We start from the raw sequence: 19191 nt of genomic DNA, 5'->3' as shown, positions 1-19191 counted from the left end.
TTACACTAATGAATGAATGAATGTAGATCGATCATTATCTCAAGTATTTTAATTTTAATTATAATTATGAGTGTAACCATCTTAGTTACTACTATATGTTTAATTAATCAAATAATAATTTAAGTTGAATACAATTTTTGTATTCTTTTTATATACTCTCTAAATTTCTCTACTATTCATAATATTTGATTTTTAATAATTATCATTATTCATCTATTAATTTTAGTGGGTTGATGATTCATCGACCATCAACCATATTTTCTATATTATATATTTGATATATATAATTTTCTTAATTGGAGTTAAGTTAAAGAATCTCTTATTACCTCATGTTATAAATTTTAGTTATGGATGATTAGATATTATTTTATTTCTATTAAATTATAGAGTCCTAATTAATGAATAAATGAAATGGAAAAAATGGAAGAAGTATAATTTAAATTATTTAATTGTAAATATGAGAGATTAATTAAAAAAACAAGAATTGGATTCCAATTGTTTGTGAGAAGGTAGATGAGGAGTTGTTGGTTTAAGCAGGGGTTGCTTGACGGTGATGAAAGTTGATGGAATAATTGGAGTATCAATAAATAAAGGTAGATTAAATGACGGCGTTTAATTTTTACATACCTTTTCGCATTATACTTTCTTTATTTTTTTAATATTTAATTATTACATATATCGAGATTAATATTTGCAATTAATTGTGATATATTGTGCGAAAAATATAACTATTAATTACAACTATACAAGTATAATGAAATGGATTGAGGAAGTACAAGGCACGCTAACTATTTGGTCTTCAACTGAGATAAGACTCTATTATTTTATATTTTTTATATCTTAATAAAAAGTAATTATATTATATTTTATATTCATCAAATTTTACTTTATATGCTTTAAAGAAATAACTTTTTTTAAAGTGTTTTGGTAATCGATCAAAAAGCAATTTACTACAAAAAGACAAAGGCCATTTTTGGAGTTAAAATGCCTTACATTATACTTTGAGTTTATTTTTTAGTCTAATAAATTTTAGAAAAAAGATGTGGAAAATTACAATTGTTTGACTTCACAGATCACAGTTCATAAAAAGTTAAATCTCTTGTTTATTTCGTAAATGAGAGTATTCCTTCTGTTTCATATTATAATTTATTGTTAAGAGTTTGAATAAAATTGTAATAGTTTTTAAGTTGAAAGTAACATTAAATAATATTTTTTGTTTAATTATACTGGTTATATTTATATTTTTTTTTAATTTAATATGTTATTTTAATTATTTATATATTAATTTTTTTAGTTAAAGAGTTAATATTATAAAAATATACAATTAGACGATTCAAATAAATTTTCACATCACTATTTCTTTTTATAAATAGTGACAATAATAATAATCTATTAAATAGAATAATTTAAGAAAAAGGGTAGTATTTTAGATCTAAGGAGTGCATCAAAATGTGGGTGAAATAATTGAAATGATGATTAGAATTAAATATGGGAGCAGTAGATTGAGTAATGCAGAACGTTAAATGATTTAACCAAAAAAGGAAAAAAAAATAGAAAAGAGTAAAGAGGATCTACCTTGACAATTTGGTATCAATTATCATCTCAATTCAAAAGTAACTACCCCTCATATCCAACTTAAACATCTCATTTTGTACCATCATTAGTATTTATATATAATTAAAAATTATAATAAATTAAAATTAATAATTTAAAAGAATTAAATAAGATTTCATATGCTTATGTTATAACTTATAGATTAAGAATACAATATAATTTAAGAGTGATTGATAAATAGTGTTAAAATTTAAATGAAACACAGTTACGTTGAACAGTAGGAAAGGTCATAATTTCTACACTCATCTAGATTCGTCTTAATGTTTAGTAGTATTATTTGTTATAATCCCTCAATTTCCTTAATAAAGTTCCCATAAAAAAATATTCACATGAATTAAAAAATAAAATCTTTTAGATAATGAGTATTTTATTTTATTTCATAGAGGAAAAGTGAGAACCATAAACATTAAAAAATACTAAAAGAAAGTTAGTGGAAAAAACACGGGAACCACAACAATTAAACAAATACTTTTATAAGGTTAGTGGGAAACATATAAGGACCATAGGAAATATAAAAATATTAAAATGAAACTAGTAGAAAATATACGAGGATCATAAGTATTATTACACTGAAAATGAAAACTATTATTTTTGTTTAAAATTTGTGTTATAAATAGAATGATTTTTTATAGAAACGACAAATTGAAAACCTTAAAATAACGAATAAAAACTTCTTTAAAGAGAAGGAAAGAATTTTTTTTATATAAAAATATTTATAGTCTAAAATTATTTTGAAAATTATAAAAAGTAAAAAAAAAAAAAAAAATCAATTTTCATGAAAGGTCATTTGTTGGATACACAATTAGTACTTGTATATTTACCTCGTAGTTAGAAAACAAAGGAAAGAGAGGGGACCATTGAAGGGGTTGATCCAGAAAATTGGTGTTAAAACCAAACAAGAATGTTGAGTAATTGTCACGGCTTTGGGATCGGTAATCTCTTTACTTTTAAGTACTTTTACCCACATTTTATAAGATTTGCTACGATTACAATTTATGAGCAATTTAACATTAAAAAAAAACATATAAATATGTTTTATGTTGATGTGTATATTAAATAAATAAGTTAATTAAATATGCGGATAAGAATTAAAAAAATTATACTATGGCCAAAAATAAAATATCACTTGCATATTTTATTTCATAAGACATTTTAAATAAGACGGTTTTATAGTGAGACAATGCTATTGAGCTGATCTATATTTATTTAGAGTGTTATAATCAATTAGTAATAGACTAATTATATGAATTTGTCTCTGTTAAAAAAATTATACGTATAAAAATAATTAGATAAATAATAATTTTTTATTTTTTAAATTTGTTATTGAAAATAATATATTAAAAAACGGAGTATTTTACAATGTAGGGGAGAGAGTACGTGGGAGTTCATTCAGCACTTAACTTGAACATTATGTCGTCTGTCCACAAAACAAATTAGAAAGAAAAAAAATATACAAGTTTGTCGTGTTCCTTACTTCTAGTACATGCCACGTAATATTGTTTTAATACTTCTATCTTTTAATAAATAAAAATAAAAATAAAAATAACAATTAATATAATAATTAAGAGAGATTCCCAAATCCCAATGGGCATGTGTTTATTGATTGTAGGTAGCATTGTAATAGTGGTAGGATTCTAAGATTATAATTAAAAACTAAATTAATAGTTAGGATCATCAGTCATAACACAATTGATATACAATTTTTCAATTTAAATTTAACAATTTAATTCAGTAAATTTAATATTAATTATAATATATTATTATATTTTTTATTTATCATTGTTCACCAATCCCTTTTCAATTACACAAATATATTTGAAATATTTCATAATCTTAATTTTATAAAAATGAACATTTTTTTTTACCAATATAGAACTTTAAATTAGTTGAACATATTTTCATATTGTCATTCATAAAACTCATGAGCGGTTTTAGACTCATTTTAGGTGTCCGACCGTCTAAGGCTCTAGAATTTAAGAGCGTCATATATTAACAAACTTCTTATAGTTGGTTACGTGTCTTCATGTAATATTGTCAGTTAAGGGTTCAAAACCTACCAAAATTAAATTTTTGCAAAAATTTTGGTAACATTAAAAAGTAAATAGGGTCCTTATACTATTTTCTCTTGCCGCGATAAAAATGAACTCAAACAAATTTTAATTGCAAATTTAATTTTTGTAACTTATAAATAAATTATGATCGTGTATTTATAGGATCATATGTGATCTTATAATTCGATCATACCCCTCTAAATAATTTCAAATAAGATCATATGTGATCCTTGGGATTTAATGTTGAAATCATTCTTATGTCTCTATGATCTTATATTCATTATTTGTAATCATGCTTTTGTTGGTTTCTATGAATTTTTTGTTCTTGAATGCCAAGATTTGGAAAATTGTTGATTGGGAATGAGCAAGGGTCAATGAGGGAACATAAATGATAATGTTTCTGTGGATTTTATTGCTACTAGCTTTTGCAAGGTCCACCATCTTATTAAAAAAATTGTACTCTCGTATTCTTATAGGTTTCTTATGTTTACAAATTATTATTTGCATTGGATTTAGTTTAAAATAAATGAAAAAAAACTAGTCAACCATTAAAAATTAGCTAGCAATTTAAAGGCAAGTTTAATAACTTAAATATTAACCGTTAACTGTTTATTAGAAACAAAGTAAGACAAACAATCTAAAAGTCGATTAAAATCCAATCAACTTAGGTTTTTCATATTGACTAACTTTCAAAAAAACCACTACCAAATAATTTTTTTTTTTTACTTTTTAACCAATATAAAAAGTCAATAGCCAAAATGCGAAAAAAAATCATTTACCAAACAACCACTATGTGATGAGGCCCATAGTGCCCAAATCTCCTTTTCATCATCATGTGTCAAAGGCCTATCAGATGGGCGAGCCAGCTGAAACGGGTTGATCTTGCTGGTTTATTGTTGAGAATTTCACTCAAGGTCAGCCTTATATGTTGAGGATAAGAATCTAACATTGTTATTATAATTTGTTGTTGACCTTCGAATATAATTTGTGTTGATTCGAAACAAAAGTAGCTTCTGTTCTGTTCAACACAGCAAGCAGCCAAAATAAAAAATATTGCTTAAAAGATGTGTTACTTTCCGATTTTCATCACTGCTGGTGCTAGATTAGAAAACTCCATATTTTTCTTCTAGAAATCTGAAACACGTAGTAAAATAGAGATTGAACCTATTCCATCAAAATTTGCATTTCATGCCACTGGCCAATATACAGTCAGTCAGATGAGAATATACACGTTCATTTAACATCAATTAGTAAGCAAAAGAATCTAAACGAATGTCTTGCTCTTGTCAACATGGCCGAGCAACTAACAAGCAATTGCTGCTGCTTCTCAAATTTTAGCAACCGAGCAGTCATGTGTCCCACTTGATATTTTGAAGGCCTCACCTTTGATGATACGAATACACAATGACGAGAGATTACGTAGCTAGCAAAGAATGTCGCTGATTTATGTTGGCTTAGTCGTTTTCTAGCAGAAGCAAGCTTCTGTACTATGACATCGCGGGGTTTAGTTCTAGAGATTGCTTATTTTCCAAGAGATTTCTGTTTATACCCGTACTTCATCCTCTCAATTAGTTTCTCTTTAATTTTTCGTTTCTTATCCATTTTGAGCCTATATCTTTGCTCCCTTTCCCTTTCGTATATGCCTTGCCAATGCACTTCCCCGGTCAACGGCCACAACCAGGCTTCACGTTGCAGATCACCATCATCGGCAGCTTCTGCAAGATCTTCGTCCATGGTTTTCAACAGTGTAAAGTTGAAGTATTTGACCCACATAGATCCTTTCCTTTGATTTACAGGGTGCTGTTCTTCCAGTATACCCGTACGTGGATCAATGTATACCATACTCCGTGCGCTATGATAGGCCCAGACATTGACTAGAAGCTCCAAAACACGACAATAACAGTGTTTTTTCTGCATAAGATAAGAAACGAGCATCAATAAAAATGATTAAAGACATACCATTAAGAACATTTGTTGGATATCAGCTCATGAAATCAATAAGTTTACCTCAATTTCTGAAACTCCCAGTGGACAGTGAGTTGTTCTACTTCCGTCACTATGTAAAGCATCAAGAGAATCAACAAACATCCTGAGAAGAAGGTGTAATTCATAAGACAGATGGTTTATTCATCAACACTAAGTGAGCTGTATCTATTCAGCATGATTACCTCGAGAACATCATGAATTCCAGAAAGGAAGATGTTGGCATGACCCAGCTATGCAAAGCAGACCAGTGATCAGAATCCTCGGGCATTGAAGGAAGGGCATCGACATTTGAAGGCAAGCCGTACATACGGCGAAATGCATTTTCAAAAGCCGTTCTGAGAAATTGTAGAAAAAATCATAGTAAATAATTGCCACCTAAGTAACCAATATGCTTTGCCAAAAGGTTGTGAACTATGAAGGACTTGGAAATAACACGCAACTACTCACTAGAATAAAGAAAAATAAAGCAGACTCGAATATCATGCTCAACATGTACATGTACATCATATTAAATAATAAAATCCACGATTTAGGATTAACACAATGAAACCAGAAGTTACAAAGATGAGAACCCCTGACAAGAGAGCACGATATAAGCTAGAAATAAGAAACAGCAAAGGGACTTAGGAACCCCAACTACAACAAAAGATCAAGCATACCAATAAAGCAGTAACACAGAAACACTGAATTACATCTGGTGCACACATTTAGCATGGGTTATCCGAGAGCAAGCAGACAATATACACACCAGACTTCAGGTGGAGATTGGCAGTGATTGTTGGCTACAAGTGTGATGGATTATTATCACAAGACATTTCAAGCACTATCATACATAAACAACTTGCTTTTCAACCTTTTTGTTTTTCCTCGTATGATAACAAGATAGGCTACATAATGCACACCAATAAACTTGATTTTTTAATTATAAAAATCAGAAACAACCCTGACATTCCCAACAAGATACTGCTTTAAAGAAGTAAATATGAACAAACACACTTCTGTCACACAAAGGCGTGGATGATAACAAGATGCAATGCACCATGATAGATTACGAAATAATTTGTAGAGCAGAATCTATGAAACAGAAATCGGGTCTACATACACAATATATTAGCAGAAAAATTGGAATTGATATTTAGAGAAATGACTCTCGATGAATTCAAAACTTTAAAATTCTTTCGTTACAAATTACAGTAGAATATAGTAATGATTCACTAAATCACGTGCACTTCCTATTAATATGATGTTACTGATGAACTTTGCTATTAAGTGTTAAAACATCATTTTTGTAAGGGAAAGGTTGAGTACATCCGAGCCCCTATAAACAGCCTAGGTGGGAGACACTTAATGGCATATAGATAGTTAAATGTTTGGTAGATATTTGAAGAAAGTGTACAATAAAACTCAATTTCATACCTGCAATATCCTCCATTTAAGACATCACATGTTGACCAAAACGAAATCAAGCTATTGCTTTCTGAAAGACCAAGGTCTGTGTCCAATCGTGTCCAGAAGTAAATAGCCTCTCCTTTGGTTTCATTCTGTATTATATCTTCAAGAGAAATTTCAGCTTTATGAGACAGTGAAACCTGTTTTGCCATATCATTAAACTGAGAGTTAAGCTACAGATAGGATCATAGGAATATAGAAATCAAATGGAATTTGCAGTAAGCAGTATACTGTATACCCCAGCACACCAATATTTAGTTCATCCCATTCATTTATTTAGATGCACTTAGGCTAGTATTGTTGAAAAAATATAACCCAACTTGCAACACTAATAATACATGTCTTAAACAGAAAGAATAGCGCAAAATTTTACCCCTCTACCCGAAGCTTTCCATGACTGAAATCCAATCCATGGTCTCTTGTGTATATCATCCACCTTATATGCAATAGAAAACATGCCTCCCATTTCACAGAGAATGTCCCGATAATGGGGGTCATTTAGGAAGGGAAGTCTATAAGCTGCATCCACATCATCAGAGCTTAATCTCCGTGATCTTCTAGACTGATTTGAAAACAGGTAATAAAACAGATTCATTATTAACTCTGCACTATGAAGATTGAAGATAAATACTGAACAATAAATTTAAGAGATAAAATCAGTTTGATGCTTAATAGAATCAAAACTTAATCTTCCATCTCTTTTTTTTGTTATAAGTATTTGCATAGCTAAGTCCAAACTCATTGATTATCTAATTACTAATTAGCAGTCCAAACAATTCACTACTTCTCAATAATATAAAACATAAAAATAAAATATAAAAATCTACAAGTTAAAAAACACCGGAAGAGAAAGTTTTGACAAAGCTACATGTATCCAATCATAAAGTGGTGATGTTAGTAACTAGAGCTTACAAGACTCAAACCACGGTACAGAGAACCATGATGCAAAAGGGGCCAGGCCCCAGCACCACTATAAGCTTCATAAATGCATATCCGGCGACCTGTTCTTTGTAATTCACCATCGTCTCTTTCGTTAACTTCAAACCGGAGTTTCTCAGATTTACGAGCATTTCGGTATATCACATCCCAAACACCAGGGTCCTTTTCCGTTCTCTCATCAATCTGTAAACAAAATTTTGGCTCCAATAAGTTGTGGCCACACAATAAGACAGTGAAAAAGAAATGAGAATAAGTTAATATGAGAAGAATATGTCAAGCAAAGCTATGGAGATGCCTGATCCATTTCTCGCCTCTCAAACTCTTCAAAGCTTGCTATCTCTTCAGCACCATTTAGATCGTCAGTGCTTATAAGATCCTGTTTTGCGATGTCAATAGTGTCCACAGACATATTCCTCAAAGTTGCAAAAGTATTAAAATCTTCCTCAAGCATCCGAATCAAAATAGACCCTTCCATTATATTTCCTTCCTCATCCATACTTGTCATGCCATCAGCTGTCTGTTCCATCACTTCACTGAAGGAATTCCATTCCCATGAATCCTGTTGAATCTGAGATATTGGTGCAGGCAGAGAAGCATCTGAAGGAAAATTTAGAACATTTTCCATAAGCTTCGCATAGCCAATTATAGACTCAAAAGCTAACAAGTTCCTAGCAAGAAGCTTCCCAGTAGAGCCCACTACATCAGCAAACTTGGACAGTTTTCCTTCACTTGAAATTAAAAGCGAGAAGATTCTCAGCAAATCATCTGGGTTATTCTTAGAGAAAACCATTCCATGAACACCATCAACAACCTGCATTTTCAAAGAAGTTTATCATATAGAACATGAAAAAAAAAAAAGCATCTCCTTATTTAGCACGGTACTTTTTACACAGGGGAAGTAAAATTTGTAAAAAACTCACATATTTACTTATCACTTGAAGATCAGGTACAACTACGGGAATTCCAAAGGACATAGCTCTGATTAATAATGACGGGAAGGCTTCTTCATCTTGTGATGATCCGTAAAGAACTATGTCAGCCATCAATAACACTCCATTCACATCATGGCCCATGCTATAATGCCTTATGGAACCAGGACTAAGTCTTAGGCGAGAAGCAATACCCTGTGCATAATTTAAAGAAATAATTAAACTTTAACAAAACTATTAAAAGGTTCTAGAAAATGACAAAAGTGGGTTGCTATCACGCAATAAGATTAGGCCATAGAGCTAACAAAAACTGTACTTGCATTATGAATGATGACATAATTAAAAGTACTTGCTTAAGAAACAGAAAGAGAACAAACCACTACTTCTTTTACTTCTCATAACTTTGGTTTTTAGGTTTCACAAGATTCATTTGTAGAAAAAAGGAATGCTTATAGTAGAAAAATTAAGTTATAAAGTATCACATTAAACTAAACAAGAAATCAGAAAGGTAAAAGGAAGCAAACAAGATAATCCAGTTGAGGACTTAATAAAAGAATACTTTTTTAGTTGCAAAGTACTTTTGTTCAAGGAACATAGTCCTCATAAAATGCAAACTTAACAAACTAAATAGCATACGGGTAACTGACAATGCCATGACAGGTGTTGACAATATTATTTTACAAGTCTTTCCAAACTGGATTATTGCAACTTCGGATTTTAAAAATCTAGATAAGTGGACCATAAGTGAACATGAATGAAGCTCACATGACAAAAAGGGATCAATCACAATTGTAATGCAATATGTCAAGAAATTTATGATGTTGGTTACAAGAAGCCCAAAGACACCTAGGTAGTAATATGGCTATCACATTAAATCTAGAGCAATTAAACCATCTCTATTTAGCTGGCCCAAACACAATGTGCATTTACTGTATTAAAGTGATCACTTATAACCTTAAAGTGATCCTTACAATTTTAAAATGATCACTTTTTTATTCTTAAAGTGATCATTTATAACCTCAAAGAGTTCATTTACAATCTTAAAGTGACCAATTAGAAAAATCAGCTAATTATATGGGTCCATCTCATAGTGAGACGGTTCATGACGAGCTGTATTTTCAAAAAGAAAGTGAGATATACAATGAAGTAAAAGAGCTATTTAATCCACTAATGAACATTATCATACAGAAACCAAGAACAAGAATCTATAAATTTTGAATATGTAAAGAATTAGTAAGAAAAAGCGACAACTAGAATTATTGTGGTATTTTTACTTTTCTTCAAACAATCACAACATTACTATACCCTGATAACATTGAAAACGCTTAGGCAGGAGGTCGGATGTAAGCAACCTTACCCTTGAAAACAGAAGGAGGTCATTTCTTAAAGAGAATAAAAGATAAATAAATATAGAACTACCGAAGGTATTTAAAAATAAAAGATAAATAAATATAGAACACAATCATTCATGATCTTTTAGTGATTTTTTTTCTCAAAATATTTGTTCTCTTTTTGAATGTGATGTAACTTGCAAATCCACAAGATTTCCAAACCCTCAAACTTGAAAACCAACCTTCTCAATCAATCCAGTTTTTTTACTCTAGAAACACTTCAATTGATTATGGCACTCTTAAGGAAGCTATTCCATATGCAACTTCCTGGTCGTTTCTCTAGACGTCAATAGCACATTAGAATACAGAAAAGATCATAATTTACCTCTAAAGCATCATTTGACCCGTAACTGGTATTCCCACATAAAAAGATGAATTTAAATGATCCATCAGCATCCTTCCCCTTGGCATACTTGGTAAGAAGAGGTCCAATAGTATGCATCGCAACAGCATAATCCCAAGATAGTTCATTGTAGAAGATTGAACTTCCAAGAACCACAACCAGCACATCATCTGCATCATAATCATTTCTTTTCCGCAAATCGTTTTTGGAGTGGGTTTTAAGATAGCGTTCCGCAGCCCACACATCAATTGGAGATCCAGGAATTACAAAGAAGTTTCCATTGTCAAGGACACTATACAACATCTGAAAAGACAGCACATATATGAACTGAGATTAATGAAGAAAAATATCAAAAAAAAACACCAGACTTTTTAAGAGTCTGATAATAAACCAATATTAAACATATCACCGGCAAGGAAAAATCATGAAAGACAACAACATCAGCTCTGCCAAATGCAATTTGCCAATGGGAAATAAGTTGGTCCCAGCCCATCTTGTTGTAATGCAGAAGACGCTTTGCAAGGCTATCATCTTGAATAATCCATACAACCGGCACAGAACAAAATGGCGCCTGCATGAGGCTGCATAAATATAAAACTCACTGTCCAGAAAATTTATAGCTACAGGAACATGATTTAATACATTCCACCGACGTTTTATTCAGATACAAATTCAAATTTTACAGAGACCTTGTAATTAGAATAAACCCCCAAAAAAAATACAAACCGAGCAGCACCATGTTATTTTCAGTGGACAAAAATAGAAAACTGCAAGCAGAGTGAAAGAAAATATCTTTGAAATATAACGCAGAAGCAAGAGAAAGGTACCTTGATATTACTTCTTTAGCCTCAAGAGAATTCACAATGACACCTTCATATCTGTTTGAAAGTAAGAACAAAATAAAATATATCATATTAACTGTTTCAGGTAGCGTACAGAGTGATATCAAGTGGCCTATTGTGCATAGACTTCTCTTGCTACAGACATCCAATAAACAAGGTTGAGTAGGTTAACTAGTAAACATACTGGGACCAATCAAAATGTTCATATCTTTCAAGACTTAGAATTGTCATTCGACCTCCTATTTCTTCCCACATTGCTCGTGCTTCACCGTCCTTCAGAGCATAGCACTGCCAACAAGCAATAAAAACTGCACATGAGGCCTTCTGTTTCTGTTGAATGAATTGTGCTGACAGTAAAAAGAATTAGCAAAATATTTATTGCCCTCATAGATCACATTTCAGAGTAGCAGTAAAAAGAATGTCCAAAAAGATCAACATGACAAGAGACACCATAGCTCCTTAGAAGTAATCTATGCAAAAGAAGACAATAGTTTTAATCAGCTTATGTAAACACCCCACTCTCCTCCAAAGCAAATATTCAGCAAGATGAAAAGTTAATGTACAATTTTCAACACAAGACAGGTAAATGTACTTGCTAAATAAGGAAAATGTCTTAACCATGGAAAATATGGAAGAAATCACAATCACTAGAATCATATTTGACGAATAGAAACTAGCAATTCCAACTCACATGACAATAATAAAACATGTTTCTCAAGTAACTAAGCCCCACAACACCGATATTCATCAAACAAAAAACGAAATAATATATGTAAAACAATACCTTCAACTTGTAGCCAATATGCCGCAAGTTCTTCATCAGTGTGAACAACATTAATGTCTCAGAGTTTTTCTTCATGTTTCCTAAAATCTGACAGAGTTCACATAAATTAGGATTTAATTACCATTAACTACCTGAAAAAGATTGGTTATCGTTACTATCAAATCTTTTTAAAATACAAAACACTACCAAAAAGTGACACTTTTTTTCAATTCACTACCAAATGGTCAGATTTCTCCTTTTGAACACTCTATCTCCCCCACCATCACACCGTCCACCTCACTAGAAACACCACACCCACCGAAACTCAGATCTTTCTCTCCTATACTTTTCCCATCTTCACCTCCATCCCAGCTTCACCTTCATCTTTATCTTCATCAAATCCCAAAATCAACCCATAATAACAGAAGCTATATTCCAAAACCATTAAGTTCTAACTATAGTACAATGTTCCCAACAGTTTAACAAGACAGAACACATGAACATCAAATCTTTGTCCTCCAAATTTCAAAGCACTCTAAGTTGCCTTAAAGCCAAAACATCAAATTCATGATAAAGCACCACAATATAACCCCATTTTAACCCAAAATTATTGACCGCCACTTATTACAGAGCCAAAAGGGGAAATTAACGGGATGATATTTTCTTTATCAAAGTAGCAAAAGAGGAGGGAGGTATGGAGAGAAGGATTGAAGTTTGGTTTGTCTAAAAAAATGTCATGTTCGATCTTTGTTGACCAAGAATTGTGATGTTCTATAATATTATAGGAACAAATTTTATTTTATAAACGAATTTTGCTTAATTAACTCATTTGATTCAATATTATAAAGAAAACATCAATGACGATCATTAAAAATCACGTTAAAAAAATAAATTTATCATTTTAAGAAAGTATTATGTATAAAATTATATTGGATAAGCCAAGTACTAAAAATATACAGTGTTAATATATATTACTAGGAATTTTCATTTCAACTCAAGTATCCATGTTAGGAGATCATACTGCAACACTAGTAAGGATACTTGTGAGCTGTGACTTGACAATTTTCTGCCAAAATCAAGGAAATGTTTCCATTGAGTCTACCTAAAACAGCCTTCGATAATGTTAAGTAAAAGGCTATAGATAACTAGATGTCATAAGAATGCAGTATGCACCATCAAAAAGCAATTCAGCAACATTCCACGAGCTATCATAAAATCAAATTTAATCCCGGTGACAGAGAATTTGGGCAAAGGCCGGCCATAACTTACTCTTAAAAATCAGTGAAAATATAGTGTATATATGGGGTAGTTGTTCCACAAATTAGCTTAAGTCTAAGTATAAGTCACCATACTTGCTAGTCTAGCCAACAACATAATAAAGTGCCCAAATATCCTAAAAACATTGCAATTATCGATCAACTTGTCTAAATGTTGAGATGAAAATTTTCAGACGCCCTAGCTGAAATCCTGTTTTTCTCCGTCTCCTCCTAATGTAAACATCCTAAGTCCCTAACTTCTCGAGCAAACCCTTTTTTCTGCAGAAGGGAAAACATTCAACTCTATCAACCTAACTCATTTGAGACTTGAAGCATGTAAATGCCCACTATACTAATTGTGAACCATTTCACCAACAACAGATAGATAAAAAATTTTAACAAAAATTATCCACAGTTAATCAATTTATAGAAACGAAATTAGAATTAGCAATAAACAACATACAAGAGCAAGTCTAGGTGCTCTAACACCAATCCGAGGCATCTTCCGAAGCAGATCAAGCCGACCTTCTTCAAGAAACCTCATAGAAGGAACAAATCGTAAACTAGTACCAAGCTTCAACCCCTGAGAAGACATTCCACCGACATTAACACCTTGTCTGAACACAGAAGTAATAGAACTCTGCAACACCATAGAAGCCAACGCAAAGCCAAACACAGCAACTAAAATAATAACGTAAACTAACGAATTTCCTTTGAGTTGAAAAGTTTTCCTCCGAGAACGAAAACGATGTCCAGTGGCAAAAAACTGTCGATCAGATAATTTGGAGGTGTCAGAAGAGTGAGGAGGATGTGTGCGTTTGAATAGAGAACGATCGTAGTTAGATCGAAACCCTAGATCGGCGCCATTGTCGTCAACTGAAGAGGTGGTTTCCGGTGAAGATTGAGAAAGGCGACCCATTAAGAGGATGAAGGAAGAAAGTGAGTTAAGAATTGAATTGAGTTAACGAAGTATCATCAATGGAGTATTTTATTATCACTCATCTTCACTGCATGTTTGCATCTTAATTGGATTTCATCTGTTTATTTTTTTATTGAGTATGAAGTGGGAAAGTGTTTTTTGATTTGATTGATTATTAAATTTTAAAAGGATTAATAATTTAATGAATTATTATTTATCGCCATCCGTTTCATTTAATCGGCATCCAAAAATAAAATTATGATTTTGACTCTGGACTTAAAATTTGTTTATCAAACGTAAATCACACTTAATAACATTATTATCACTTTTAAAACATTAAATTTAAAGTTTAAACCTAATTTCGAACATTTTTATCGCGACCCTATATATATTGAATTTTCAGAAGCGCCCTTATATGATATACAAATTCAAACACGGTACTATCTCTCTAAAATCTCTCAAGAAACGTTCTTTGATTTTAAACAAGCTGCTAGCTGGAATCGATTTGCTAAGGCTAACGAAAGCGACTATGAATCTGATCAGGTACGTACTTTAATGGATTTGAATTGGTGTAAAAAATAAAAAAAATAAAAAAATTGAGTCGCACATTTTGTGCAACTCAATTTTTTTATTTTTTTTATTTTTTACTTATTATTATTATTATTATTATTATTATTATTATTATTATTATTGTTGTTGTTGTTGTTATTATTGTTGTTGTTATTGTTGTTGTTATTATTATTATTATTATTATTATTATTATTATTATTATTATTATTATTATTATTATATTATTATTATTATTATTATTATTATTATTATTATTATTATTATTATTATTATTAATTTAAATAATTCATAATCATATATTATTAATATTATTATTATTTTCTTATTATTTAATATTAATTGGTTTTATTATTTTTACAATTTATTTATTTTATATTTTATGTTGTTATTATTTTAATATTAATTATTAAATTAAATTATATTATATTTTTTATTTAATATTAATTTGTATTATTATTATTTTAATATTAATTATTAAAGTAAATTATAATTTTTATTTATTATTAAATATTTTTATTATTAATGTCTGTATGTATAATTTTTTAATAACCTAATGTATGGTTTATTTCATATTTTAAATTTGCAGGACTTTGAAAATTTAGGAGACGATGTAGATTAATTTGGTAGATTTGTTACGGATAGGGAATTTGAATCCGTAGATGAATTACATAGTTGGGCCGATGAGATAGCAATAACAATTGGTTTTCAATTTATACGTGCTTCTTATAAACAAAAAGAAGGACGTTCTAGAGTTAGTTTGTATTTAAAATGTCACCGCTATGGTATAATATTAGGGGTGATTTGCATAACCTAGATAATGCTGCCCGACCTGGTTCTAAACGTAGAACATGTCGGTGTAAATTTATGATTGTAGCAAGTAGTCGTAAACTAAGAGAAAGACCTTGGACGGTGAGGGTGTGTCCTGGGGAAAAAGGTAGACATAACCGCCGATTTTTAGTGTACAAAGATGGTCATGTAAGGGCAAGTAGGTTGAATATAGATATTCGGCAGCACATACGACAACTTAGTGTAACCGGCATACAACCTGCCTTTATCGTGACTTCAATTAGAGAAAATTTTTCTGGTTTTTTTACTAGTATGAAACAGATATATAATGTTAGACAATCAATAAGGAGAGAAGAGATGGAGCGTAGGACTCCCCTTCAACACTGTCTTTATATGGCCACAGAACATAATTACGTGGTTTGGACAGACTTGGATAGTGAAGGGGCCGTATGTTGTGTTGATAGATACAACGTACAAAACAAACAAACAAAAGTGGCCACTGTGTGAAGTAATCGGAATAACGCCAACCAATCACAACTTCTATGGCTGTGTCATATTTGTGGGTGTTACAAGGATTGAGAGATATTTTTGGCATAGCTAAGACTCCTAGCGTCCTCGTCACTGATCGAGATGAGGGTTTATTTGTAGCTATTCGTGACGTCTTTCCAGGTAAAAAGGTTTTGTTGATTAATTATTGTCGTTCTCTTTATTGAATATGTCTTAATTACATTCAGTGTTGTGTTTAATGTAGATGTGCGGTATTTGTTATGCATATGGCATATTGCCAACGACGTTGAGAACATGGTGGAAAAGTTGTGTGGCGGGAAAAGAAATCAACAAGGGCAGGTATTCAGGAAAAGTAGATGGAACCCCTTGGTTGAAAGTTCTACACTCGACGAATTTGAAGAGAGATGGCAATCGATTGTGAATACCTGGTCGGTTAGGAACAGAAAGGTCGTTCGATACTTGGTTGGAACATGGATTCCACTTACAGAGAAATTTGTGCGTGCGTGGACGAATGACTGATTACACATGGGTAACTAGACTACCAGTAGAGTTGAAAGCCAACACTCGTCTTTCAATTATTATCTTGGTTGCGGTAATAGCTCATTTGATACCCTATTTAAAAGGGCACACGCATAGATAACAAACTAGCAAGGCAGGATCCAACAAGCGTTACAAGAATCCATGAATTCTATTTCAAGGTCGTCGCGACATCATTTCTTTAGACCTTTATATCGTCATGTATCTATTTTTACCTTGGAGCAGTTGCGGCTTGAGCATAACCGTATGTTAGATTTGGGTGATTATGTACTTAACAAATGCGGTTGTGTACTTCAACGCACCCATGGATTGTCATGTGCTTGTTATTTATATATGTCGATCGGTTCACAAGGTGCTTTGTATTTGGATGACATTCATCCATTTTGGAGTACTTTGACGTACACAGAGGTAGGAGATGACACCAACGAAGGAGTACGGCACGCAAACGCCGATGACAAAGAATACTTTCAATCGTTGATCGATGAAGTCTTAAAAGTTGATCCGGCTGTTGTACGACGCTTGTCTCAGCTACTTGAACATGAATTACACCCTGATGGTGCCGATATACCTGAGCCTTACGCAAGTCCACCTAGAAAGGGAAGACCAACCACAAGCAAAACCCTTCGAAGAAATAAAAGCGCTTTTGAATATAGTAATCATCTTCTCGTGGTCGAGGGTCTAGATCTTCATCCCGCGGGAGATCCAGTGGTAGATCTAGTGGTCGGGAAACACAATCCTCAGTTGGAATTAAGTTTAGTTTCAACTTATCTGGTACATGACTTTTCTTGCCGTTATTTAAATTAGTTTGTTACAACTTAATCTTACTAACCTTATTTTCAATAATTGCAGATGATCCAGTAGGTCATGATTTTTCACTGTTTTCATGGCCCAATCACATCTCGGCTCTCGCACATTCTCCCTCCTTACTTGTTGGATTGGATTGATGTTATAGGTGATGGTAACTGTGGTTTTAGAGTTATTGTCGTCACAGAGTTGGGAGGCGAGGAGGCATGGCCTCTTTTAAGACGTGCAATGTGTATGAAAATGCAAATGAACAGAGACCAATACGTAAGTGTGTATCTATCAGAGGAGGCGTTAGACAATGCTATATTCAGAATTAGTTCACACAACAATGGACCTGCTCCTTATATTCACTGGATGGAAGCATCGATGGCATTGTACTCTGCAACAACATTTCTTAACATTGGCATTGCTTATTATGGTTCTGCTGACGGTAATCCGATGTACAACTGTTTGGTTCTTCCGTTAAGGAAAACGGCGGGTGTGCATGGTGTAAATAAAGTTATACATATATGTTGGATGAATAGAAATCATTTTGTTCAACTATTAATGAATGACGATTCATCTCCACTGCCGCCAGTCCAGCAATCATGGAGAGAAGCAGTTAACAATTCTTCTAAACATATCGAAACACATTTTAGTAGCAGGATTTTGCTTTGGAATAGACTATAAGGGCCACGACCAACACAATGTAATAACACCGCTTAAGATTCTGTAAATTTAGATAGTCTATAGTGTAATACATTGTGTACATCATTATTTAGTTTAACTACACATGTAGATGAGATTCAAATTGTAGATAGTCCATAGTGATACTATTGTGTACAACATTATTTAGTTTAACTACACATGTAGATGAGATTCAATACGTGGATGAAATTCAATATGTATGGAATTGATATAAATTAATAAAAGCATTGATGTAAATTAATTTAACTATAATGTAAAAAGCATTGATGTAAATAAATATTAGCATTGATGTAAATTAGTTTTCAATTACAAAAACCAACAGTCTATAAAGGGCCATGCCCCTTAAAAGCTTGCCATTTGGCAAAAATCTCTAACATTAGAAACGTATACATCTAAAGCATGTATTTCTTGGGGGGTCATTTCCGCAACAGGAGGCAGTCTCACCCATGGAGCGACTCGACTCGGCCATTCATTTAGAAACTGTTAAAAAAAAGGGTGTGAATAAGATATTAAACAACATCTAAATAACACAAACACATAATAGAAAACAAATAAATTAAAAAAACTAACGTATTCCGCTCTACTTTCAGCTGGACCGAAACTGGCACTAGGTCCTTTGCCGGGGAGGACGTATGGGTGGGAGGACACTCTGAACCAGTCAACGTAACTAGGATCAGCCACTGATGGAATAGATGCCGACGAAGTGCCTGATAAAAAAGGCGGCCACAATAAGGGAGCCTACTCCATGCCTTCGTGTAAATAGTCGTAGAAGCAAATGTCACGGATATAGGTACCGTGTGCGGTCGTAAAGCCTGGGT

The 19191-nt window shown here is 32.2% G+C and overlaps 1 protein-coding gene across 1 annotated transcript; it reads right to left on the bottom strand.

Moving 5' to 3' along the window:
- Window positions 1–4817: 4817 nt before the first annotated feature.
- On the bottom strand, window positions 4818–14637 carry LOC130814945 (uncharacterized). The gene is made up of 14 exons (XM_057681241.1): window positions 14027–14637; window positions 12329–12415; window positions 11729–11832; window positions 11530–11580; window positions 11112–11283; window positions 10685–11005; window positions 8960–9163; window positions 8335–8850; window positions 8013–8222; window positions 7474–7662; window positions 7068–7240; window positions 5834–5986; window positions 5673–5754; window positions 4818–5576 (listed from the first exon to the last, which is right to left on the bottom strand). The coding sequence occupies exons 1-14, from the start codon at window positions 14480–14482 to the stop codon at window positions 5187–5189; spliced, it is 3108 nt and encodes a 1035-aa protein (XP_057537224.1). The 5' UTR covers window positions 14483–14637; the 3' UTR covers window positions 4818–5186.
- Window positions 14638–19191: the final 4554 nt, after the last annotated feature.

The sequence above is a fragment of the Amaranthus tricolor genome, chromosome 6 (genome assembly GCF_026212465.1).
Source record: "Amaranthus tricolor cultivar Red isolate AtriRed21 chromosome 6, ASM2621246v1, whole genome shotgun sequence".
In the NCBI taxonomy this organism is placed as follows: Eukaryota; Viridiplantae; Streptophyta; class Magnoliopsida; order Caryophyllales; family Amaranthaceae; genus Amaranthus; species Amaranthus tricolor.
This window is presented reverse-complemented; position numbering and strand designations above follow the sequence as displayed.

Bases quoted from the DNA above. Each gene is read 5' to 3' on its own strand.
- LOC130814945 (XM_057681241.1), bottom strand. From the start codon at position 14,482: ATGGGTCGCCTTTCTCAATCTTCACCGGAAACCACCTCTTCAGTTGAC. The intron at 11,284-11,529 runs GTACCTTTCTCT...ATATTTATGCAG, and splicing joins GCTAAAGAAGTAATATCAAG to CCTCATGCAGGCGCCATTTT. The intron at 5,755-5,833 runs GTAATCATGCTG...CCTTCTTCTCAG, and splicing joins GAATTCATGATGTTCTCGAG to GATGTTTGTTGATTCTCTTG.